General features: G+C 49.7%; 2 protein-coding genes across 4 annotated transcripts in view; one reads left to right on the top strand and one right to left on the bottom strand.

The window, feature by feature from the left end:
- The window catches only part of LOC123773203 (T-box transcription factor T-like), a 214,721-nt gene that overhangs the window by 2,087 nt on the left and 186,940 nt on the right, over positions 1–25,694 (top strand). The window contains exon 2 of one of the 3 annotated variants that reach the window (XM_069315279.1): positions 8,097–8,116. The exons of the other annotated variants lie outside the window; for them this stretch is intronic. The gene's annotated coding sequence lies outside the window, so the exon portion shown is untranslated. The remainder of the gene's footprint in view (positions 1–8,096; positions 8,117–25,694) is intronic. 3 annotated transcript variants of the gene reach the window in all.
- LOC138357986 (T-box transcription factor T-like) lies at positions 14–21,805 on the bottom strand. Its single transcript, XM_069315277.1, has 7 exons — positions 21,287–21,805; positions 12,005–12,100; positions 11,588–11,756; positions 8,991–9,140; positions 6,000–6,123; positions 5,329–5,517; positions 14–1,714 (listed from the first exon to the last, which is right to left on the bottom strand). Exons 1-7 carry the CDS (start codon positions 21,478–21,480, stop codon positions 1,023–1,025), a joined length of 1,614 nt encoding a protein of 537 aa, XP_069171378.1. The 5' UTR covers positions 21,481–21,805; the 3' UTR covers positions 14–1,022.

The raw sequence follows: 25,694 nt of genomic DNA, 5'->3' as shown, positions 1-25,694 counted from the left end.
TAAAACGATAAAAGTTATCAGTTATCATTTATATTTTGTGGAGGAAGGTGTGGGACTTACTTTCAGCTTATCTTACAATCTCTCAGCCGTTCACACACAAGGTTTCTGGCATGGTCCTCATCCACACTACGCACACACCAGTGTTTAATGAACACACATCTCTCCGGAAATTTACATAACATACATTGCAATATTGCCCAACCACGCAAACATTCTTTGAAAAATACAACACAATACAGAGTAAAACTTGATTGTTTTAAATTACACAGCCTATCTTGGATAACTCATAAATACAAAAAAATATATATATATTATATACACTTTGTACATTTAATTTACTTAGTGTATGGCACCCTGAATCCACTCTGGGTTTACAATGACTCAATACAAAACTTAAACTATCAAGATTAACACGACTAAGAGGCCAAAGTGTAGCATAAATAGCTCAATAATTGTTGGTATTCCTGGGAGGTTACACCTGCTAGAGTACACAGGCAGTGTAGTGTGGCCAGGTGCCCCCTACACTGAAGGGGCAAGTTCGAGAATGGAGAAACGGCCCGCAAGTGGCAGCCTGGATGTTGGTTCACCAACTTAATTGTTGGTGTGGGGGAAAGGGAATCACCCACCTTGATCTTGGGTGAGTAGCACATCTACCTGCATAACTGGGCGACTCACCCATATCAACAATTAATTGTTTGTTTACCTAGCTCTTGAATGAGTGACTTATCCATTTATAAATAAATGGCAGTTTGCGTATCTAGGTAATGGATGATTGGCTCACCCACTTTAAATAATTGTTGGTATACTCACTCGGGTAATGAATGGGTGGCTCAACCACCTAAATAATTAATGGTCTATTTACCCAGGCCTTGAATGTTTGGCTCATAAACCTAAGTCTTGCATGGGCATCTCTCACACCTAGGTCTTAAATGGGTGACTCACCCACCTAGGTCTTAGATGCGAGAGTTCAAATTAAATGCTATTTTGGGAACCTGAGCAGAAAACAGGTGTGCTGTGGAATCTTACATGCAGGCTGGGGAGAGCGGACTCCACCCGTGTGGTGAGGCGCTGCTGTAGGCGCTGAGAGAGTCGCTGAGGTTTTCTCCTTTGATGCGCGTCATGTCAGTGTGGGGGGCAGTGAGGCCACTATGATAGCCGAGGTCGGGTAGGATGAACATGTCAGCCTGGGTAGTGTGGCTGAGAGATGGAGACCCGACCGACTGTGGAGATCCGTCCCCGGTGCTGTGATGATCGGAGGAGTCTTCGTGAAGGCGACCAGCGCTGTAAATCCCCGCATTGGTGCCCAGAACGTGCACTGACTCGTATGTGGGAGATGAGCGGCTGGTCGTGAAACCCTGGCTAGTGGAGGTATCGGAGTAAGTAGCCATAGGCGTGAGAGCCTCTTGTGGGGAGCGCTGGGCGTGGTAGGCGTTGTGTGAAGGTGCTGCGCACGTTGAGGCGTTACCGAGACCTATTGCCGGGGCTCCACACTGCTGGTATCCCTGGTAGAAGCCTGTGCTGTGGTGAGATGGGTGGGCGTAGCCGCTCTGAAGACCCGACCACTGGTAGTGTGCGGGGGTGACAGCGGTGGAAGGCGTGACGGTAACGGAGGGTTGGTGATGATGGTGCCCCCACGACTGCTGCCTCCACTCCGCTGTCAGCCCAGCCAGGCCGTAGCTGCTAACGCAAGGCTGCTGCTGAGACATGCCGCTCGCTGAAACATAGAACATAGAATAACATGTAAATGATCTGGGAATAATAATGTCTTACGACCTAACATTTAGGGAGCATAACCAAGCAAATATTGCGTCTGCTAGAAAAATAATAAGATGGAATAATAATAGGAACAATAAAATAAAATATGAAAACAACCTTCAAATCCAGGGATCCCGTCATAATGATTATACTATTCAAATCACTGCTGTCCCGCCTTGAGTACTGCTCGATACTCACTTCCCCTCCCAGAGCAGGAGAGGTTGCTGAAGTAGAGGGAATACAGAGAACATATACGGCAGAAATAGACACGATAAAGCTTCTAAATTGTTGGGATTGTCTCAAAGCTCTCAAAATGCACTTTCTAGAAACGAGATGAGAGAGATATCAAGTAATATATAAATTAAAAATACTGGAGGGCCAGGTCCCAAATTTACACAGTTAAATAACATTCACTGGAATAGAGCCAGTGAAGAACAGAGGTGCCATAGGCACAATCAGAGAACATTGCATGAACATGCAGTGGTTCACGGTTGATCAATATCCTCCCACCAAGTATAAGAAATATTGCCGGAACAAAAGTAGAAGTTTTCAAGGAAAAACTAAAACTTTTCTGCAAGAAGTGCCGGACCATCCGGGCTGTAGTGGACATGTAGGTGGGTCCTCACAGTGAGCACGCCCCACAAGTGTGACGGACCTCGGCGCCATCTACGATCCAGGTGCCGAACTATAACAGTTGACCCTCATTAACCTTAGTTTCCCATCTTCGGTGACGAGCAACCAGGGACAGGCTTTGGAAGTCAGTGAAGTCGGGAGAGTGGAAGAGTACTTAGGTCGACCTGAAGGTGCTAGCTAGTGGGGCTTGTAAATATATATTATTGGTGATGGATAATAAGAACGGGTAATTTTAAGTACAATTCCTTTTATTTACCTTAAACATTACACTATATTTCTACCAAGGTTAGGAGCCTCTGAACTTGAGTAGGATCATAGTTAAAAAAGAACCCGGTTGCGAAGGGTTCGTAATAATGAGGTCCTCACAGTGAGAGCGCCCCATGAGGCCCTCACAGTGAGGGCGCCCCATGAGGCCCTTACAGTGAGGGCGCCCCATGAGCCCCTCACAGTGAGGGCGCCCCATGAGGCCCTCACAGTGAGGGCGCTCCATGAGGCCCCTCACAGTGAGGGCGCCCCATGAGCCCCTCACAGTGAGGGCGCCCCATGAGGCCCTCACAGTGAGGGCGCCCCATGAGGCCCTCACAGTGAGGGCGCCCCATGAGGCCCTCACAGTGAGGGCGCTCCATGAGACCCTCACAGTGAGGGCGCCCCATGAGGCCCTCACAGTGAGGGCGCTCCATGAGGCCCCTCACAGTGAGGGCGCCCCATGAGGCCCTCACAGTGAGGGCGCTCCATGAGGCCCTCACAGTGAGGGCGCCCCATGAGGCCCTCACAGTGAGGGCGACATAAACAAGTACTGGGAGATGGGCAACCCGGCCCCTTAGCACCCTCGTCCGCTGCCTCAATAATCCTCACCAATCTCTTGAGCAAACTTGTGAGCGTAATTAATTTATTGGTCACCTTGGGGAAGAAGGGCCCAAGCTGTGAGCTATCATCTCCTGTGACTGGCAGGCTGCTAGGAGGACCTAGCTATCATCTCCTGTGACTGGCAGGCTGCTAGGAGGACCTAGCTATCATCTGTGACTGGCAGGCTGCTAGGAGGACCCAGCTATCATCTCCTGTGACTGGCAGGCTGCTAGGAGGACCCAGCTATCATCTCCTGTGACTGGCAGGCTGCTAGGAGGACCCAGCTATCATCTCCTGTGACTGGCAGGCTGCTAGGAGGACCCAGCTATCATCTCCTGTGACTGGCAGGCTGCTAGGAGGACCCAGCTATCATCGCCTGTGACTGGCAGGCTGGTAGGAGGACCCAGCTATCATCTACTGTGACTGGCAGGCTGCTAGGAGGACCCAGCTATCATCTACTGTGACTGGCAGGCTGCTAGGAGGACCCAGCTATTATCTACTGTAACTGGCAGGTTGCTAGGAGGACCCAGCTATTATCTACTGTAACTGGCAGGTTGCTAGGAGGACCCAGCTATTATCTGGGTTATCATACACCGTCATCAATTACGCATAGATGTTCGCTTCTAGCGGACAATTACATTATACTTTTACCTGAGTACCACAAGAGGTTTACGCCGCTATGTTCGTCGATCAGTGAACATTGTACGAGCACTATCGGTCTGATCGGCTATCGTAAAAGGTACCGTCAATGCCGGCCCACACAGTCGATGGAAGCCACAAACACAAAGGACACTTTAGTGCCAATTCACAGCATCAACCATTGGGTTATCCGGCCATCGACCAGATGTGGTATAACACTCTGCAGGTCCAACCTCTGGGGGGAGGGGACGAGGCGGCGAGGACCAATCATATTGTTTGTCTTGTTTACTTGTCAGTGTTGCCAGAGGCACACACGCTGGTCTGACAAAGTATAGCATTAAAGGTTGTCATAAAACTGCACCCAGAGGTCGTAGCTTGGGGTGGTATGGTGACAGGTCGTAACCTGGGGTGGTATGCTGACAGGTCGTAGCTTGGGGTGGTATGGTGACAGGTCGTAGCCTGGGGTGGTATGGTGACAGGTCGTAACCTGTGGTGGTATGGTGACAGGTCGTAGCCTGGGGTGGTATGCTGACAGGTCGTAACCTGGGGTGGTATGGTGACAGGTCGTAACCTGGGGTGGTATGGTGACAGGTCGTAGCCTGGGGTGGTATGCTGACAGGTCGTAGCCTGGGATGGTATGCTGACAGGTCGTAGCCCGATCGGTTGTGGCCTGAGGACGTAGCCCGACAGATCGTAACCTCACTACTCAAGCTATACTAATTCATGATGTCATAATCAGCAATCAAAACATTAACCAACAGCTGAGGAGTACACCAACACGGGTGAGGTCAGCAACACCTGTACACGGGTGGGGTCACCAACACCTGTACACGGGTGGGGTCAGCAACACCTGTACACGGGTGGGGTCAGCAACACCTGTACACGGGTGGGGTCAGCAACACCTGTACACGGGTGGGGTCAGCAACACCTGTACACGGGTGGGGTCAGCAACACCTGTACACGGGTGGGGTCAGCAACACCTGTACCGCTGGGACCAGCAGCCTTCGTGGACTCCAGGATAAGTACATGGGGTTCACTGGAGTCGCTTTCCTCCCCTGCAAACCTGCTTTACAACCTGTCTACCTCGCCACAGCTGCGTCATTTGCGTACACAGGCGTAGCTCACCGGCATCTGTTTACCATTGAGTAATTATTATCCGTCTGTGTAACTAACCACCCCAATGTAACTATCCACCACCCCCAGTGTAACTATCCACCACACCTATCAGGAATGTGACTCCTATCAATATTTCACGATAGTCCAGGTCTTATGTAACCAGAGAGGAATTCAAACTTCAAGTACACACAAATAACAGTATCACTTGGCGGTGAACAGATGAGAAGAGAAATGCGAGATAAATGTGAACAAATGAGAAGAGAAATGCGCGGTAAATGTAAACAAATAAGAAGAGAAACATGCGGTAAATGAGAACCAATGAGAAGGGTCGTGTCTCACCAGGCGGGGTCCTGGAGGTCCTGGGGGTGGGGGAGGTGTAGGGGACCACCCGGTGATTCCTCATGTTGACAGCAATGCGGGAGGAGAGCGTGACGGGGGGCGGAGCGAGCCCCACCCCTGAGGGCGGAGCCTGTCCGTAGGCCACACCCCCGCTGCACATCCCTGCCCCGCCTCCCATGTACCATCCATCTGTGTGCCCAAAGATTAGATGATTAGTATGACGATGCCTTGAGCTGATTGGGCTGTGAATAGGCTGGGTGGAGCCTATGTCTATATAAATTTTAATAAGATTTCGCAGCATACATAATGTACGAAAAGTATATAAGCAGAGGATTTTTTTCTTTGTTTTTATTTTTTTCTACCACAGACGTGGTCACACATTTACAATGCTAACCAGCATATGTACATTTTCTTCTGTCCTCCATGGACAGGGTGAGAGATCTGTTAAACATATAGTCCAAGGATTTATTGAACAATCAACCACAGAAGGTGATTGTAGTGCTTTTAAAATGCTAATTACCAGATGAATTGGCTAATTAGCAGAGAAATATATATATATCATGAACTACAGCCACTTCCACTTGGAAGAGTCTTACACCTGATTGAACATGCCTACTAAATACTATAATATCTGAACCCCAGAGGGAATGAGGCCTACAGGTGACGCCTACACTGCTGGTGGTGGTGTTGGGGGTAGGCGGCCATCATGTCCCTCTGTCCGTGGAGGTCTGGCCGCTCCTTCGGGTCCAGGAACGCCTTAGCGAAGGGGTTGTACTTGATCTTGAGATGCGTCACCTGTGTAGGGGGAGACAAGAGGCTCGTCAGTGTCTTGCCACACCTTGTGGGGCTCGTCAGTGTCTTGCCACACCTTGTGGGGCTCGTCAGTGTCTTGCCACACCTTGTGGGGCTCGTCAGTGTCTTGCCACACCTTGTGGGGCTCGTCAGTGTCTTGCCACACCATGTGGGGCTCGTCAGTGTCTTGCCACACCATGTGGGGCTCGTCAGTGTCTTGCCACACCTTGTGGGGCTCGTCAGTGTCTTGCCACACCATGTGGGGCTCGTCAGTGTCTTGCCACACCATGTGGGGCTCGTCAGTGTCTTGCCACACCTTGTGGGGCTCGTCAGTGTCTTGCCACACCATGTGGGGCTCGTCAGTGTCTTGCCACACCTTGTGGGGCTCGTCAGTGTCTTGCCACACCTTGTGGGGCTCGTCAGTGTCTTGCCACACCATGTGGGGCTCGTCAGTGTCTTGCCACACCTTGTGGGGCTCGTCAGTGTCTTGCCACACCATGTGGGGCTCGTCAGTGTCTTGCCACACCTTGTGGGGCTCGTCAGTGTCTTGCCACACCATGTGGGGCTCGTCAGTGTCTTGCCACACCATGTGGGGCTCGTCAGTGTCGTGCCACACCATGTGGGGCTCGTCAGTGTCTTGCCACACCTTGTGGGGCTCGTCAGTGTCTTGCCACACCTTGTGGGGCTCGTCAGTGTCTTGCCACACCATGTGGGGCTCGTCAGTGTCTTGCCACACCATGTGGGGCTCGTCAGTGTCTTGCCACACCTTGTGGGGCTCGTCAGTGTCTTGCCACACCTTGTGGGGCTCGTCAGTGTCTTGCCACACCATGTGGGGCTCGTCAGTGTCTTGGCACACCTTGTGGGGCTCGTCAGTGTCTTGCCACACCATGTGGGGCTCGTCAGTGTCTTGCCACACCTTGTGGGGCTCGTCAGTGTCTTGCCACACCATGTGGGGCTCGTCAGTGTCTTGCCACACCTTGTGGGGCTCGTCAGTGTCTTGCCACACCATGTGGGGCTCGTCAGTGTCTTGCCACACCTTGTGGGGCTCGTCAGTGTCTTGCCACACCATGTGGGGCTCGTCAGTGTCTTGCCACACCATGTGAGGCTTGTCGTATATTGTCAGTTGACTTTATATACCTATGCACCTACTAATTAACTACTGTATTATGTACCTGAGGAGGAGGATTCGGACCTATGCTTTGGGTACTCTGAGGTTGCTTTGGTTTTTGACCATGTCGTGGTCAGCCCGTCCTCCAAACAAAGACCCAAAAGTGATTCCATGCACCCGCCAAACCTGTTTATGAATGAAAAACGGTTTACACACGACTCACAAATGATTTCGTTCGAACACTTCCGGAAAAAGTGCTTCACTAACGAATTTTGTTCGAACCACAACGCTGAAAATACTTCACTCACGTACTACAAATACAAATAATCGCCAACAGAACCTAAACATCCAACCTATACTTATATATGCACAATATGTTAATATATTATAATATTAACTTATGTTTGAGAAAATTCTCGTTTTGACTGAACAGCATGTAAAAGTTTATGAATGCGTCTGTGGGGTCGACCGCTGGATGTAAATGGACTTGAGTCGAGGACGGGTTGGTCGTGGTGTAAGGCGTGTGCTTGGGAATTCTCAGATTGGTTTGAATCGTCCTGGTGGCTCCTACTGATTTTCTCACTGATATATCACGTTAATGTGATTTCTATGTGCATGTGTATATTTTATAAATACAAGTTTCTTATTACTATTATTATTACAATTATTATTATAAATACTGTATTATTATTATTATTATACTCATACTTATCTATGAGATAAGTATGTCATAGATAAAACCTTTTAAGGATAACAATAAATGGATAATATTAATAATGATTTCAATAATATTTTATTAATAAATATTATTACTATTAATACCGACTGTATTATTTATTAATGGTTTCCATTCCAATTATTTCGTCAGACTCTGGAGTGTCTGTCAAGGTAAGGGCTCACTGGAATAAGGGGCGTGAGGAAAGGGCTCACTGGAGTAAGGGGCGTGAGGTACGGGCTCACTGGAGTAAGGGGCTCTGGAGTGACTGACGAGGTAAGGGCTCTGTGGACTGGGACTTGAGGTAAGCTGGTCTCTCCGGAGTAACTTCCCACACCAGAGCCGTGTCGTGCCTCTTAACACAAGACCACCTTATCTTTATGGCTCTTGCTCACGTATTGAACAGATCGCGACGCCTACTTTGGTAATAAAAGAAAACGGTTGTATGATAAGCTTAATAAATTTAAGAAGCAGGTGTACGTTGATTCCCGCGCTTGGGTCAGCACTACACTGCACGTCTCCGCGTCTCAGTATCTGGACACGGGAGTCCTGGACGTGGTGGTAATAGGTTTGGCAGGGTGTTTGTAGAGGTGTATAATAGAACTAGTGTGTGGCAGGAGTGTGTAGTGTGATTGTGGTGTGTAGAGTTACTGGAGTGTGGCAGGCGTGTGTAGTGTTACTGGGATGTGGCAGGGGGTGTGTAGTGTTACTGTGGTGCATCTGGGAGTGTGTAGTGTTACTGGGGTGTGTCAGGCGTGGGGGTGGGGGAGGTCTGGCAGGTTGACCACATGAAGTATTTACGAGCGCTGGAACGTAGGAAAGCTACGCTATACGGATATATATAGAGGAAGCTGCGATTAACTCCGCCTCTTGAGCCTCTACAAGACTGACCACGGTTTCCGAACACTTTATTAGCGTTAACAAAAAGTGTTTCACTTTTCAATAATATGTCTGACTTTTGTGTGGCTGGGTAATTACTTGAACAGGCCGAGAGCTCTCATTGGCTCTCTTGTTCTCCTCAAAGAACTGTGGAAGAGTGGCACTGACCTCCTCGTTCTGGTAGGCGGTGACAGCGATGAACTGGCACTCAGGGAAGGTGTGGCAGGAGATTATCCGCTGCTGCTGCTCCTTATCCACCTGGACCACCTGCACCACCCGCAAGCGGGGCTCGTACTTGTGCAGGCTGTTGAGCATAATCTGTGGGAGGAGGAGGAGGTGGTGAGGCTCAGGTCTGGGGGAGGAGGAGGTGGTGAGGCTCAGGTCTGGAGGAGGAGGTGGTGAGGCTCAGGTCTGGGGGAGGGGGAGGTGGTGAGGCTCAGGTCTGGGGGAGGAGGAGGAGGTGGTGAGGCTCAGGTCTGGGGGAGGAGGAGGTGGTGAGGCTCAGGTCTGGGGGAGGAGGAGGTGGTGAGGCTCAGGTCTGAGGGAGGGGGAGGTGGTGAGGCTCAGGTCTGGGGGAGGAGGTGAGGCTCAGGTCTGTGGGAGGGGGAGGTGGTGAGGCTCAGGTCTGGGGGAGGTGGTGAGGCTCAGGTCTGGGGGAGGGGAGGGGCAGGGAAAAAGACAGGGCGCATGACAAGTGCATTATACTGTATGGGGCAGGGTGTATGACAGTATATGGGGCAGGGTGTATGACAGTATATGGGGCAGGGTGTATGACAGTATATGGGGCAGGGTGTATGACAGTATATGGGGCAGGGTGTATGACAGTATATGGGGCAGGGTGTATGACAGTATATGGGGCAGGGTGTATGACAGTATATGGGGCAGGGTGTATGACAGTATATGGGGCAGGGTGTATGACAGTATATGGGGCAGGGTGTATGACAGTATATGGGGCAGGGTGTATGACAGTATATGGGGCAGGGTGTATGACAGTATATGGGGCAGGGTGTATGACAGTATATGGGGCAGGGTGTATGACAGTGTATGGGGCAGGGTGTATGACAGTATATGGGGCAGGGTGTATGACAGTATATGGGGCAGGGTCCAGGATACATGGCAGGGAACACAACAGGGAACAAGGCAGAATACTTGGTACACCAAAAAGTCAGTGACCACATCAAAACCCTACGAACCTTCACAACACAAACACATAAGTCAATACACACACACAGTGTATATAATCTTGCTAATTAACACATCAATTATAATAATTAAAGAAAACTGCCACATCTAAACACTTAGCGTCCTCAAGGTCCCCCTAAGGAGGTCTCCCTCCTACAGTATGAGGCTCATGAAGACCTTTAGTTCGGGTTTATTGGTCGTGGCAGGTCCCGGGAGGTGTCCGGTGTCCTCAGGGTATTTATTGGAGCTGTAAAATGATGCCTCTAAAGATTTTAAATGGTCAATAAGTAGCGTAATACAGGGCACAGGCCCTGGGAGGTCCCGGCACGCCACCACTGACCTCCAGACTCCAGGCGGCGGCCAGCGGTGGCGAGCACACACTGAGGCTGACAGCGGGAGGCGCGGCGGTGTGCTCCGAGTGGTGGTGGTGAGGGAGAGCCACGAGTGGTGGTGGTGAGGGAGAGCCACGAGTGGTGGTGGTGAGGGAGAGCCACGAGTGGTGGTGGTGGTGAGGGAGAGCCACGAGTGGTGGTGGTGGTGAGGGAGAGCCACGAGTGACAGTAGTGAGGGAGAGCCTCGGTGCTCGAGGTGCCACAATCAAACAGTTAAACACCTACCACAAGCCAGGATGGACGCCCAACGGAGGGACCCGTCGGACCTTCGTCCCGTCACCATAGACCTCCACAACCTCACATTAACGCATAATTAACACCAAAACTATTTTCTGTCATATGTTGAACAAAGTGTTATAAGAGTGACTAATGAGGAAAAAATATATCTATCTTAATAGATAGAAGAGGCCTGACAGCCGAGTGGACAGCGCTTCGGATTCGTAGTCCTGAGGTTCCGGGTTCGATCCCCGGTGGAGGCGGAAACAAGTGGGCAGAGTTTCTTTTACACTGAAGGAGTAAACCTTCAGCTTTACACCTGGGAGTTAGATAGCTGCTACGGGCTGCTTCTCGGGGATGTGTAACAAAAAGGAGGCCTGGTCGAGGACCGGGCCGCAGGGGACGCTAAGCCCCGAAATCATCTCAAGATAACCTCAAGATAGATCTTAACGAGGGGAAACTTGTTTATGAGGGAGAATAAACCAAGGGTGTTTTGGGGGGTGGTGACGGGTCGTGGGAGGGAGGGTGTGACGGGTAGTGGGAGGGAGGGTGAGTGTGGCCCACACGGGGACAGAGACACTGGTGCCATCTCTCATAAAACATAACCACTGACCCTCCTCCATTATGGGTTTATGGCACTTTGTCATCCCTATTTTTCTGACTACTTTTAATTGTCGGGCGGCGTGGTCACATCAGCTGGGACGCGATTCTGAGCTGAGCCTATCCATCAACACCCACCCCCTCCCCCCCATCATGCAGCAGAAATTACATGAGGTTGGAACCTCCTACACAGATCTAAACTGGCCATGGCCTTATTTTAAAGATTCAAGGGCAGGAAATACCAAACTAACCCACACCCACGGTGAGAAGGGTGTCCTTGAGACTCAGCGTTCGCATGACTTATCGGCAGCGCCGACTTCAAGATCCGTGCTTGTTATATCCGTTAGCTTGTAAGACAATGGTCGGGACTCTCACCTGGCCGTTGCCGTTGGACTTGTTGGTCAGCTTGACCTTGGTGAAGGAGACGGGGTCCTTCATCCAGTGGCTGCCGAAGTTCGGGGAGTCGGAGTGCATGTAGACGGCTGACGGCGGGGCCATCTCGGGCTTGCCCCCAGGAACCCATTCCCCATTCACGTACTTCCACCTGTAACACACAGTAAGACTTTAGGGAATGCCCTTTGATCAGCCACTATCTAGCACAGGCTAGCTAGGTCTTTATACATATTTATTCACAACCATGTGAGGTTGGTCAGCAGAGAGTCGGAACGTGCTGAACCTGATAATTATCAAGACAAGAATTCGGCAATGAATTTTGCATGTGCTGAATCACAAGATAACACAGGTTTCTTTACCTGAGGAAGTCGACCTGGTCAAACTGTAAGAGCATCTTACCTGTGGGAGTCGATCTGAATAAAATCGAGAAATAGTGAGTACATGGCCGCAGGCTCGAGGTCCCCAACAGACACCTTCACCACAGGGAACATCCTCCTGCAAACCAAAGCCACAACATTAGACACACGCAACGTAAATATTGGTAGTCATCATTGTTATCAGTTATCCAGTAACGTCATTATTGATCTTACCTTCCGACATATAAGTCTTAAAAAAATGGATATTCATGCCGGAATTTACATATCTGTTACTGTAACATCAAAGAGAACTGCAGAAAGCCTATCTCGAGGCAGTTCCTACTTGGAGCTACCCAAACTCATTCATATATGTCAAACCTGCGCTTGAAACAACCCCTAACGTTGTACCATGGCATGGCTCTCCACTCCTACAAGGAGCTATGGAGTATCTTCGTTGTGGGTAATTATTAAATTATATTATCGCTATTTAATCACAACAATCATTATTTGTGTTTAATCTATAATCCTTTTTCATTATATTAACTTAAATATTGAATTATCTTTCAAGTCAAATATATTAAACATATATGAAAATTCATTTTACATACTTCATACTGTTAATGTGTTAAAGTCAGTCTCTCTCTCTCTCTCTCTCTCTCTCTCTCTCTCTCTCTCTCTCTCTCTCTCTCTCTCTCTCTCTCTCTCTCTCTCTCTCTCTCTCTCTCTCTCTCTCTCGCATATACAATACAATCCAGTATTCTTTCTCAGTATGACTGTCCATTTCTAAACGTATGATTGGGGAAATTTTTTTTATGAATGTATGTATATAATACAACCTAGTATTAACTACATGTATCCCTACTATTTGTCATACACTATTGTATATCTGCATGATTACCTTGCATCTGTGATACACCTGTTCCACAACTGTATTTGTGTCGTAAATGCCATCAGCTGTGTTTGGACTCCATATTGGTCTCAAGTTTTATAAAATAAATGATTCCTTGGTAAGTTCTCGGTCTCCTGGAGTACCAGCATACAGTATACCCACATAGTACCACCAGACAGTATATATATATATATATATATATATATATATATATATATATATATATATATATATATATATATATATATATATATATATATATATATATATATATATATATTTGTAACAAAGTTCAAATAAAGTAAATATATATGTGTACATACAAATATATATATATATATATATATATATATATATATATATATATATATATATATATATATATATATATATATATATATATATATATATATATATGTATAAAATATACCCATATCAAGAACAGACAGTATACCCAGTTCACGCCAACACGGTGAATATACTCGTCCACACTCATTAGTACTCAGTGAGGCGTTAAAGCCAAGCCAATTGGTCGCACACAAGCAGGAAGAAAGGTTCATATGGTTATACTGGTGAGGACTGGACCCTCACGGTTGGTGATGGTGCCTGGTGAGGACTGGACCCTCACGGTTGGTGATGGTGCCTCGTGAGGACTGGACCCTCACGGTTGGTGATGGTGCCTGGTGAGGACTGGACCCTCACGGTTGGTGATGGCGCCTGGTGAGGACTGGACCCTCACGGTTGGTGATGGCGCCTCGTGAGGACTGAACCCTCACGGTTGGTGATGGTGCCTCGTGAGGACTGGACCCTCACGGTTGGTGATGGCGCCTCGTGAGGACTGGACCCTCACGGTTGGTGATGGCGCCTCGTGAGGACTGGGCCCTCACGGTTGGTGATGGCGCCTGGTGAGGACTGGACCCTCACGGTTGGTAATGGTGCCTGGTGAGGACTGGACCCTCACGGTTGGTGATGGTGCCTGGTGAGGACTGGACCCTCACGGTTGGTGATGGTGCCTGGTGAGGACTGGACCCTCACGGTTGGTGATGGCGCCTGGTGAGGACTGGACCCTCACGGTTGGTGATGGCGCCTCGTGAGGATGTGACTTGCGTGAGTATCAACCCGTGAGCAGTCACAGGACTGGTGACGAATAGGAAAGAGGGGAAAAGGGGGATAACAAAGACAATAAAGAGAGAGTGAGATAAATGATGGTAAGAGGAAGCAAGTGAGGGAGAGCAAAGTGAAAAGGATGAGATAAAAAAGATGGTAGACAGTGTGAGAAGGGAAGGGGGGGGGGGAGTTAGTTTAAGGTGGGAGGTAATGAGTAACATCTGGGAGGATGGAAGTGTGTGGGTGAGTGGGAGGTTGCAGGTGTGTGTGTGTGTGTGGCGGAGGAGGAGGAGCAAGAGGGCGCAAGCAGACGAGACGTCGGCGACTACAAAGACACTTTTATTGCAGTCTCTCACCCGCGGCCACTATTAAGCTTGTTATAAAACCCCGCCATATCCCGATCACCGCCGCCCACATCTCAACCCTTGCACGCGCCTGCGTCTTGGGCTCCGATCGTCGTCGCCGACGCCGCCTGCACCTCCTCCTTCGGAATCCCTGATGGGGTGCTTAGCCTTGGTCTGGGATCCAAGGCCGATCCCAGAGCTTGGTGAGGCCAGGTTTCGAACCTGGAACTGACGAATTGTTTAGAGAAGCGCCGCTGAATTAAGCCACGGAGATGATATCAGACGAAGGAGAGTGGAGGCTACACAGAGTAAGTTACGGTCGGTCCGTACCGGAGATGTTTCCTCGGTCCGTACCGGAGATGTTTCCTCGGTCCGTACCGGAGATGTTGCCTCGGTCAGTACCGGAGAAACATCAGCGTACCGCCAGACCAGCTCTCTCGCACGCAAACACCAATCCAAGATGCTTATAGTCAATCATCAGGAACGACCTTGTGCACTGTGACAGGTGTGTGTATTCACCTATATGTGCCTGCAGGATCGGCCGTGAGCTCTTGGGCCCCACCTTTCTACCCGCCGATTATCGAAGACAATGATACCTGACCTGTTTCTCTATCATATTTAGCGCGCGCGCGCGCGTGTGCGTGTGTGTGCGTGTGTGTGTGTGTGTGTGTGCGTGCGTGCGTGTGTGTGTGTGTGTGTGTGTGTGTGTGTGTGTGTGTGTGTGTGTGTGTGTGTGTGTGTGTGTGTGTGTGTGTGCGCGCGTGCGTGTGTGGCACAGCTGCGAGGAACACAGGGACCAGGGGGAGCGGAGACGGGGGCCCCGCGGGCCACCATATTCAACAGGTACAAGAGCCAGCCTCCGTATAATGCGGCTGGACACCATAACTACATTAGTCTCTTGAAAGTAAATTAACAATATACCGATTTTACAGTTAAAAGGGGCCATATAATCCTTTTTTTATATAACGTACTAGTATTGGCAGAGTAAAAGCGTAGACTTGGCAACATGCGTGCACACACACACACACACACACACACACACACACACACACACACACACACACACACACACACACACACACACACACACACACACACACACACCAAGTGTTCATTGTGATGAGCAAGTGAATGAGCTATACCGGGAGGGGGGGGGAGGAGGGGGAAGAAGGTTCAACCTATCCTCTCACATAACACAATATTTCGACGTAAAAACCCACAACGTCAAAGTATAGTGCATTACAAATCCTCGCGGCTCGCAAGATTGACGTGATGTCCCGTGTTCTAGTCGTGGGTCCTCAGGTGGGTTAGGTTCGGGCAATTTGGTCCATCATTTTAGTGACGTTGAGAACGCTCTCGCTAGGAGGAGCGTAGCGGGAGAAATGGGCACTACCAACGAGGAAGAGTGAGGGGGAGGAATGAGCTATACTGATGGAATGGGGGGGAGATAAGGTAGAAGGGAAGGGGCTGTACCGGGAGGCGAGGAATGCGCCGAGAATAACTCCATTCTGTTTCAATTGTCAGTAACTTCTTATCCAAGTTATATCTTAAAATAAATCTCCATAATGACCTGGCTCTCGCCCTGCGAGGGAGATGGCTTTAAGTTATTAGGCTACTATTTCTAAGGCTTTTATAATATGTCTATTAGAACTAAAACAGTGACTATACTGCTGCCTTTGTCTGTTTCGTTTTTTAAGGTCATTGTTTTTTGTTATTTTATAGTAGGAGTGAACACAAGAGTGAATAAGGTAGCAGTGATACCCAGTCTCCATCTCGCAGGATGTCTAGGCACTCAGTCAGCCACCTTTCACTGAGTGTGTCTGGAGGACAGGTTGGGGGGGGGGGGGGGGGGGCAGGGCGGGGTCACTATTATGCCTGAACCCCTCTTAATAGGACCAGTAGGACCGACCATCCTATGCTCGTCCCGTACCCCAGACTCGTCACTCTGCAGACGAACAAACATGCAAACAAACATACATTTATCTCTTATAGATATAGATTATGAATAAATTTGAATGTTATAATTATAGATGCTGTTCTTGTCTTAATTATATAATGCTAATTAGATTATTATTTATAACATTATTATAAGTGTCAATTTTTATCCGAGGTAAAATGATGGCTCAATAGGGGCCACCATTTACGGGCTATTCATGCCCGTGCCACCTTTTGGGTGGCTTCATCTTCATCTTAACACATTCACAAGGGAGACATCTCCCGTCACACAGGGTGCATTCGCACCTCCACAGATCTCCAGTATCAGCTCTTGATACTGGTAATGGCTCAAAAGGGCCACCACTTACGGGCTATTCATGCCCGTGTCACCTTTTCGATGGCTTCATCTTCATCAATCAATCGAGGTAAAATGTTCAGAAGTTTGCCACATTCTGATTTTAGATTTGAAACTCATACACTACTATCTTCTTCTTGAGGTTATCTTGAGATAATTTCGGGGCTTTTTAGTGTCCCCGCGGCCCGGTCCTCGACCAGGCCTCCACCCCCAGGAAGCAGCCCGTGACAGCTGACTAACACCCAGGTACCTATTTTACTGCTAGGTAACAGGGGCATAGGGTGAAAGAAACTCTGCCCATTGTTTCTCGCCGGCGCCTGGGATCGAACCCAGGACCACAGGATCACAAGTCCAGCGTGCTGTCCACTCGGCCGACCGGCTCCCTATGACTTTAAACCTGACTACCAGTCCTCAACTTAAAAGGAAAATAAGAACATTAGCAACGGCTATTATAATCAAAATGAAGAAAGCTTAGTATAGTTCATACGTGACGTTTTCTGTTTATCCCTAACCCGTACTCATATATTTGGTTATAAGCAACACTATAAACTATCCTGGCGCGTGTTTACCATGCTACCCGGTAACCTGTTCCGCAAGTCTACATTCCAACTTCCAATCCGGTATTTACCTAATTGTGTTCTGAACCAATCCAATATTTACCTAATTATTTACTCTTGGCCGCTCTAGAGCCCGTACGGATAACCCGTTGGCCACATGTGGTCGCCAAAATGCGTTGCCAACTTGATTTAGGTGAACCAGACGTAATATATTATGAATATTTTCGATTTTCGTTAAAAAAAGGTTCTTATTCACCGCAAAAACCGCGAGATTAGTTCATCTCTTTCTAAGCGACTGTGGCCGGTTCTACGCGGCTGTGGCCGGTTATACGCGACTGTGGCCGGTTCTACGCGACCGTGGCCGGATCTACGCAACTGCGGGCGTCTTCGTTCTTTCGATCACCACCCTGTAAAATAATGCACCGGTTTAGCCTAACCGGAAACGTCAATATCTAGGCTACCCACCGAACCTACTGGCGCCCATTAAGCGTCAATATTGCGGTGATTGTAATTCCCCCTAAGAGGGGTCAGTAGCGTACAAAATGTTCATTAAGAGGACGAGGCTGGTGGATCACCAGGAACCGCCCTCGCCTCGTTGACGTGAAGCTGAGTGTGTCGTGTTCCAACACTCACTCCAAAGTCTCTTGTTGACGTAATGAGAGCAAAACAATGACAAACCCTCTCACTGTTTATCGGACAAGTTCAGGGCGTTGTGTTTATTAATGTCCGCCAATGTCATTTGTCGTTGATATATAAGTCTCACCTGAACCATATACTCAGACCTTGATAAAACACTCAGGAGAGTGTGAAAGGCTTTTGTGTCAATTTTTACATAAAAAGCCCATATACATAAGAGTGGGATTTTATCCTGTTTTATTTAATAATATTTTATTTATATAAAAGCACTGTGCACTTGATATATGCATCCCATCCTCCTAAAATGAAAACACTTATAGTAACAATTTGGAGAAAGTACCAATATGTAGTGATGGACCGCCAGAAAGTTGTAGTCTTGTATTACTGAACTTGGAGAAACCAGAACACTTTTTTGTAACATCAACATAAATATAACACCTAACCAGACCTAACTTAGTAATCCTAGGCCTAATATATGCTATCTTATATATATGCCCTAGTATAGTGCACACACACACATTATATATATATATATATATATATATATATATATATATATATATATATATATATATATATATATATATATATATATATATATATATATATAATATGTACTATACTAGGCCTTGGAATATTTAAAATTGAATTGAGCTATATATTTTTCTTGACTAAAATTACTAGTACAAAAAATGTTTTTCCGGCTACTACTTACATCACTACTAGGAAGGAAACACTAAAATAAATGTAATAAATATTATTAGCTAAAAATTACAAATAAATCATAATTTTATCAAGCTAAAAAAATATAAAAATATTTTGATTCAGAAAATTTAAACGAATGATAAATTTATTAAGCTAAATAAATTAAAACAATAAAGTTATTAAGCTAAAAGTTAATCAATGAATTAAGGTAAAATTATTCAATTTATTTAGATAAAAAAATCCATTTACAAAGTTAAAAATAAACTAAAGCAAATATTAAATTGAAGCTGAAATAAAAAAAATAGTGCTTTCTGTCAAGTTTAGTTATTGTGTTTTAAAACTGAACTTTGAATATCATTTACGTTTTAATATACAATTTTAACTCAATAAATTTACTGATTTATCGAAAGAGGGCACCAGGCCGCGGAGACTACGTATACCCATCAGTGTCGCTGGATATGAACTAATATGTTTTTTATTATCCACATATCCATAAACTACATATGTATATGTGTTGTATTACTAGCGCGGGCGAGGCTGTGGTGGCCCGGCAGCAGCCTAGGCTACGGACACCTTCTGGCGGTCCAGCAGAGTTGTAGAGAATGTACGGCCGCCTTTCCTTAGCCTTAAGACCTTCTTCTTAAAGAGCCTCACTCTTTATGAGTAAGGCTTCTACCGTGAGGTGTTACCTCATCTTGTCTTCACACAAAGCCAAGTTACCTTTGTCTTGCCTTCTCTTGGAATCTGGGTTTATTTATCAATACGGCGACCAAAACTTGAGCTCTAAAACTGTCAGAAAGTTCTAACATAGGCATGATAAAGCTGAATAATTAGAAACATTAGATGTATTGTTACTAACGCTTCAAGATATGTTTCCCAGTTTATCTTACGAGTTTCACTTTGAAAATTTATATATTGATTGTTTGGCTGAGGATTCTTGCATATCATTGTTCGTAAATATTTGTCGCATTCAGAATTTGTAATTTTATTGTTGTTAAACCGGTATTTGGTATGTTGTCGGTCGAGTGAGAGCAAGCAGCGGGGCCCACACAGCGGGGCCTGGGGGCCTACACAGCGGGGCCAGGGGGCCCACACAGCGGGGCCAGGGGGCCCACACTGAGCCAGCGGGGCCAGGGTGCCTACACAGAGGCAGCGGGGCCAGGGGGGCTCACACAGGGGGGCCCACACAGAGGCAGCGGGGCCAGGGTGCCTACACAGAGGCAGCGGGGCCAGGGGGGCCCACACAGAGGCAGCGGGGCCTGGGGGCCCACACAGCGGGGCCCACACAGAGGCAGCGGGGCCTGGGGGCCCACACAGCGGGGCCCACACAGAGGCAGCGGGGCCTGGGGGCCCACACAGCGGGGCCAGGGAGGCCCACACAGAGGCAGCGGGGCCCTGGGGGCCCACACTGAGGTAGCGGGGCAAGGATGCCCAGACTGAGGCAGCGAGCACAGGGGGCCCCCACTGAGGCAGCGGACACAAGGGGCCCACACAGAGGCAGCGGGCGCACACAGGCAGCGAGGCCTGGGGGCCCACACAGAGGAAGCGGGGCCAAAGGGCCCCACACACATACAGTGGGGCCAAGGGGCTCAGAGGCAGCGGGGCCAGGATGTGGTCTTCATAACAATATTAAACCGTCTTTCCAATGTCCAAATTTCCAATATCTCGAGAGTAAAGCCTCTCAGGGTTTGACGACCTCGCTAACACTGTAACTTGATTGACTATGATAATATTGAGGTTAAGTTCTAGAGCTGAAATGTGACTCTCGAACCTTTCTATAATCAATTACTACATGGATAAAGGGTGTGTGTAATATATGTGTGTCAGGGGGTGAACCATTACACGCCCTCCAACACCACCACAACCCCCTCACAAACATCACCACAACCCCCTCACAAGCACCACCACGACCCCCTCCAGCACCACCACAACCCCATCACAAGCACCACCACAACCCCCTCACAAACACCACCACAACCCCCCTCACAAACACCACCACAACCCCCCTCACAAGCACCACCACAACCCCCTCACAAGCACCACCACAACCCCCTCACAAACACTACCACAACCCCCTCACAAGCACCACCACAACCCCCTCACAAGCACCACCACAACCCCCTCACAAGCACCACCACAACCCCCTCACAAGCACCACCACAACCCCCTCACAAACACTACCACAACCCCCTCACAAGCACCACCACAACCCCCTCACAAGCACCACCACAACCCCTCACAAGCACTACCACAACCCCCTCACAAACACCACCACAACCCCCTCACAAGCACCACCACAACCCCCTCACAAACACCACCACAACCCCCCTGACAAGCACCACCACAACCCCCCTCACAAGCACCACCACAACCCCCTCACAAGCACCACCACAACCCCCTCACAAGCACCACCACAACCCCCTCACAAGCACCACCACAACCCCCTCACAAACACCACCACAACCCCCTCACAAGCACCACCACAACCCCCTCACAAGCACCACCACAACCCCCTCACAAGCACCACCACAACTCCCTCACAAGCACCACCACAACCCCCTCACAAGCACCACCACAACTCCCTCACAAGCACCACCACAACCCCCTCACAAGCACTACCACAACCCCCTCACAAGCACCACCACAACCCCCTCACAAGCACCACCACAACTCCCTCACAAGCACCACCACAACCCCCTCACAAGCACTACCACAACCCCCTCACAAGCACCACCACAACCCCCTCACAAGCACCACCACAACCCCCTCACAAGCACCACCACAACAGGATACTCACCGGCCGGACTTGGTAACAATCATCTCGTTGGTGAGGGCCTGGAAGCGGGTCCAAAGTTCCCGATCCTCCAGAGTTACAGTGGGTTCGACTCCTTCCGACGTGGCGCTCAGGTGCTGCTGTCCCATGACCTCCGTCTTGATCTTGTCGCACACTTCAGACGGCATCAGTTTGTGCACGCTCTCAGTTTTCAACATTGTGGTTCTAGCGTTGCCTTATTCCGCTGAACAGAGAACCGTTTGTGCAGGGATAAAACCGCAATATCACAGGATTCCTATCAGCGCGCACATACAGCACCGACTTGACACACACAAACACACACTAGTGGACGTAATATATCAAGACCGACAAGATTTCAGAGCGTATATCGGAGTTCAAGATTTCTACCGAGCGTGTTGGTGCTACTCCGCCACTTGTCCCGGTGCTTCTGGTCCAACAGGTTGAGTGTCTGCATATATTACGTCGGTAATATCATCCGTTGTGTGGCCTAAAGGGTGACCTTAACCAATGGGAGTGCCGCGTTGGGTGGCGTGGCTGGGATTGGCTGTGGGAGGCGGTGTGATGGAGCCCCCACGCCGCTACAAGTGTTGATGATGAGGCGCCCAGCTCCTCCCATCCGCACGCCGCCACCCTCCCTTCCCCATCGCCGCCACCCTCCCTGTACCCACTGCGCCTCCCTCCCCATACTCACGGCGCCTCCCTCCCCATACCCACGGCGCCTCCCTCCCCATACCCACGGCGCCTCCTTCCCCATACCCACGGCGCCTCCCTCCCCATACCCACGGCGCCTCCTTCCCCATACCCACGGCGCCTCCCTCCCCAAACCCACGGCGCCTCCTTCTCCATACCCACGGCGCCTCCCTCCCCATACCCACGGCGCCTCCCTCCCCATACCCACGGCGCCTCCCTCCCCAAACCCACGGCGCCTCCTTCTCCATACCCACGGCGCCTCCCTCCCCATACCCACGGCGCCTCCCTCCCCATACCCACGGCGCCTCCCTCCCCATACCCACGGCGCCTCCTTCCTCATACCCACGGCGCCTCCCTCCCTGTGCCTACTCGTGCGTCGTAATGTCCACTCACCGGCGCGAGGGATAATTTGTCAGCGGAAGGGATTAAATCTCGAGTTTTAACACTCCGATCACAACCTGATGAAGGGCGGGAACGCCTGAAATACGATGCCCAAAGCTCGAAAATTACTATTTGTTAATTATGTACAATATCCTGCCAGCCATGGTGCCACGTCTGACGTATTTCTAGTGCCAGGCACTGTAGGCTCCTGTGGTGCTTCACACCCACCCCACGTCACTCACAGGACGTGTACAGGCTAGTGTGGTGCTTCACACCCACCACACGTCACTCACAGGACGTGTACAGGCTAGTGTGGTGGTTCACACCCACCACACGTCACTCACAGGACGTGTACAGGCGCCTGTGGTGGTTCACACCCACCACACGTCACTCACAGGACGTGTACAGGCGCCTGTGGTGGTTCACACCCACCCCACGTCACTCACAGGACGTGTACAGGCTCCTGTGGTGGTTCACACCCACCCCACGTCACTCACAGGACGTGTACAGGCGCCTGTGGTGGTTCACACCCACCACACGTCACTCACAGGACGTGTACAGGCGCCTGTGGTGGTTCACACCCACCCCACGTCACTCACAGGACGTGTACAGGCTCCTGTGGTGGTTCACACCCACCCCACGTCACTCACAGGACGTGTACAGGCGCCTGTGGTGGTTCACACCCACCACACGTCACTCATAGGACGTGTACAGGCTCCTGTGGTGGTTCACACCCACCCCACGTCACTCACAGAACGTGTACAGGCTCCTGTGGTGGTTCACACCCACCACACGTCACTCACAGGATGTGTACAGGCTCCTGTGGTGGTTCACACCCACCACACGTCACTCACAGGACGTGTACAGGCTCCTGTGGTGGTTCACACCCACCACACGTCACTCACAGGACGTGTACAGGCTCCTGTGGTGGTTCACACCCACCCCACGTCACTCACAGGACGTGTACAGGCTCCTGTGGTGGTTCACACCCACCACACGTCACTCACAGGACGTGTACAGGCTCCTGTGGTGGTTCACACCCACCACACGTCACTCATAGGACGTGTACAGGCTCCTGTGGTGCTTCACACCCACCACACGTCACTCACACGTTTTTACTTTGCCAACAAGCCTAAGCCGTAAAGTAATAGAAACTTTGATGTTCCCGAAAATCACAATACTTAATATCAAGCTCATTTTTTATTGTTATAAATCCTTTACAATATATTTATATTTACCCGTTAACAAACACCACAAACAATTTCAAGCAATTACAGTAACAGCTGTATTATAATACAGTAATATGTGTTATAATACAGTAATATCTTATAATACAGTAATGTTATAACCTCTCACACTTCTTACACCTCAGTGGTGGTGTAGGTGACAGTGGTGGTGTAGGTGACAGTGGTGGTGTAGGTGACAGTGGTGGTGTAGATGACAGTGGTGGTGTAGGTGACAGTAGTGGTGTAGGTGACAGTGGTGGTGTAGGTGACTGTGGTGTAGGTGACAGTGGTGGTGTAGATGACAGTGGTGGTGTAGGTGACTGTGGTGGTGTAGGTGACAGTGGTGGTGTAGGTGACAGTGGTGGTGTAGGTGACAGTGGTGGTGTAGGTGACAGTGGTGGTGTAGGTGACAGTGGTGGTGTAGATGACAGTGGTGGTGTAGGTGACAGTGGAGGTTTAGGTGACAGTGGTGGTGTAGGTGAAAGTGGTGGTGTAGGTGACAGTGGTAGTGTAGGTGACAGTGGTGGTGTAGGTGACAGTGGTGGTGTAGGTGAAAGTGGTGGTGTAGGTGACAGTGGTGGTGTAGGTGACAGTGGTGGTGTAGGTGACAGTGGTGGTGTAGGTGACAGTGGTGGTGTAGGTGACAGTGGTGGTGTAGGTGACAGTGGTGGTGTAGGTGAAAGTTGTGGTGTAGGTGACAGTGGTGGTGTAGGTGACTGGTGTAGGTGACAGTGGTGGTGTAGATGACAGTGGTGGTGTAGGTGACTGTGGTGGTGTAGGTGACAGTGGTGGTGTAGATGACAGTGGTGGTGTAGGTGACTGTGGTGGTGTAGGTGACAGTGGTGGTGTAGGTGACAGTGGTGGTGTAGGTGACAGTGGTGGTGTAGATGACAATGGTGGTGTAGGTGACAGTGGTGGTGTAGGTGACAGTGGTGGTGTAGGTGACAGTGGAGGTGTAGGTGACAGTGGTGGTGTAGGTGACAGTGGTGGTGTAGGTGACAGTGGTGGTGTAGGTGACAGTGGAGGTGTAGGTGACAGTGGTGGTGTAGGTGACAGTGGTGGTGTAGGTGACAGTGGTGGTGTAGGTGACAGTGGTGGTGTAGGTGAGAGTGGTGGTGTAGGTGACAGTGGTGGTGTAGATGACAGTGGTGGTGTAGGTGACAGTGGTGGTGTAGGTGACAGTGGTGGTGTAGATGACAGTGGTGGTGTAGATGACAGTGGTGGTGTAGGTGACAGTGGAGGTTTAGGTGACAGTGGTGGTGTAGGTGAAAGTGGTGGTGTAGGTGAAAGTGGTGGTGTAGGTGACAGTGGTGGTGTAGGTGACAGTGGTGGTGTAGGTGAAAGTGGTGGTGTAGGTGACAGTGGTGGTGTAGGTGACAGTGGTGGTGTAGGTGACAGTGGTGGTGTAGGTGACAGTGGTGGTGTAGGTGACAGTGGTGGTGTAGGTGAAAGTGGTGGTGTAGGTGACAGTGGTGGTGTAGGTGACAGTGGTGGTGTAGGTGAAAGTGGTGGTGTAGGTGACAGTGGTGGTGTAGGTGAAAGTGGTGGTGTAGGTGAAAGTGGTGGTGTAGGTGACAGTGGTGGTGTAGGTGACAGTGGTGGTGTAGGTGAAAGTGGTGGTGTAGGTGACAGTGGTGGTGTAGGTGACAGTGGTGGTGTAGGTGACAGTGGTAGTGTTGACGACAATGGTGAAGGAGACGGAGAAGATGAGGGGGAGGAGGTGGAGGTAGATGTTGATAGAGGAAGGGGGGGGGGGAAGGGGGGGGAGGAGACTTCGAGGTTGGTGGGGCACTAATAGGAAATGTAAACATGAAAGACTTGCCACGTCCAAATTATTTGTGAGAGAGAGAGAGAGAGAGGGAGAGAGAAAGAGGGGGAGAGAGAGAGGTGGAGAGAGAGAGAGGGAGAGAGAGAGAGAGAGAGAGGGAGAGAGGGAGAGGGGGGGAGAGAGGGGGGGAGAGAGAGAGAGGAGAGAGAGAGAGAGAGGGGAGAGAGAGAAGAGAGAGAGAGAGGGGGGGAGAGAGAGAGAGGAGAGAGAGAGAGAGAGGGGAGAGAGAGAAGAGAGAGAGAGAGGGGGGGAGAGAGAGAGAGGAGAGAGAGAGAGAGAGGGAGAG

This window comes from Procambarus clarkii, chromosome 81 (assembly GCF_040958095.1).
Source record: "Procambarus clarkii isolate CNS0578487 chromosome 81, FALCON_Pclarkii_2.0, whole genome shotgun sequence".
NCBI classification, from domain to species: domain Eukaryota; kingdom Metazoa; phylum Arthropoda; class Malacostraca; order Decapoda; family Cambaridae; genus Procambarus; species Procambarus clarkii.
This window is presented reverse-complemented; position numbering and strand designations above follow the sequence as displayed.

Coding starts and splice junctions, on each gene's coding strand:
- LOC138357986 (XM_069315277.1), bottom strand. CDS start 21,480: ATGTTGAAAACTGAGAGCGTGCACAAACTGATGCCGTCTGAAGTGTGC. Junction 12,101..21,286: donor ATTGTTACCAAGTCCGGCCG/GTGAGTATCCTG, acceptor TTTGGTTTGCAG/GAGGATGTTCCCTGTGGTGA. Junction 9,141..11,587: donor AGTCCAACGGCAACGGCCAG/GTGAGAGTCCCG, acceptor CTCCTCCCACAG/ATTATGCTCAACAGCCTGCA.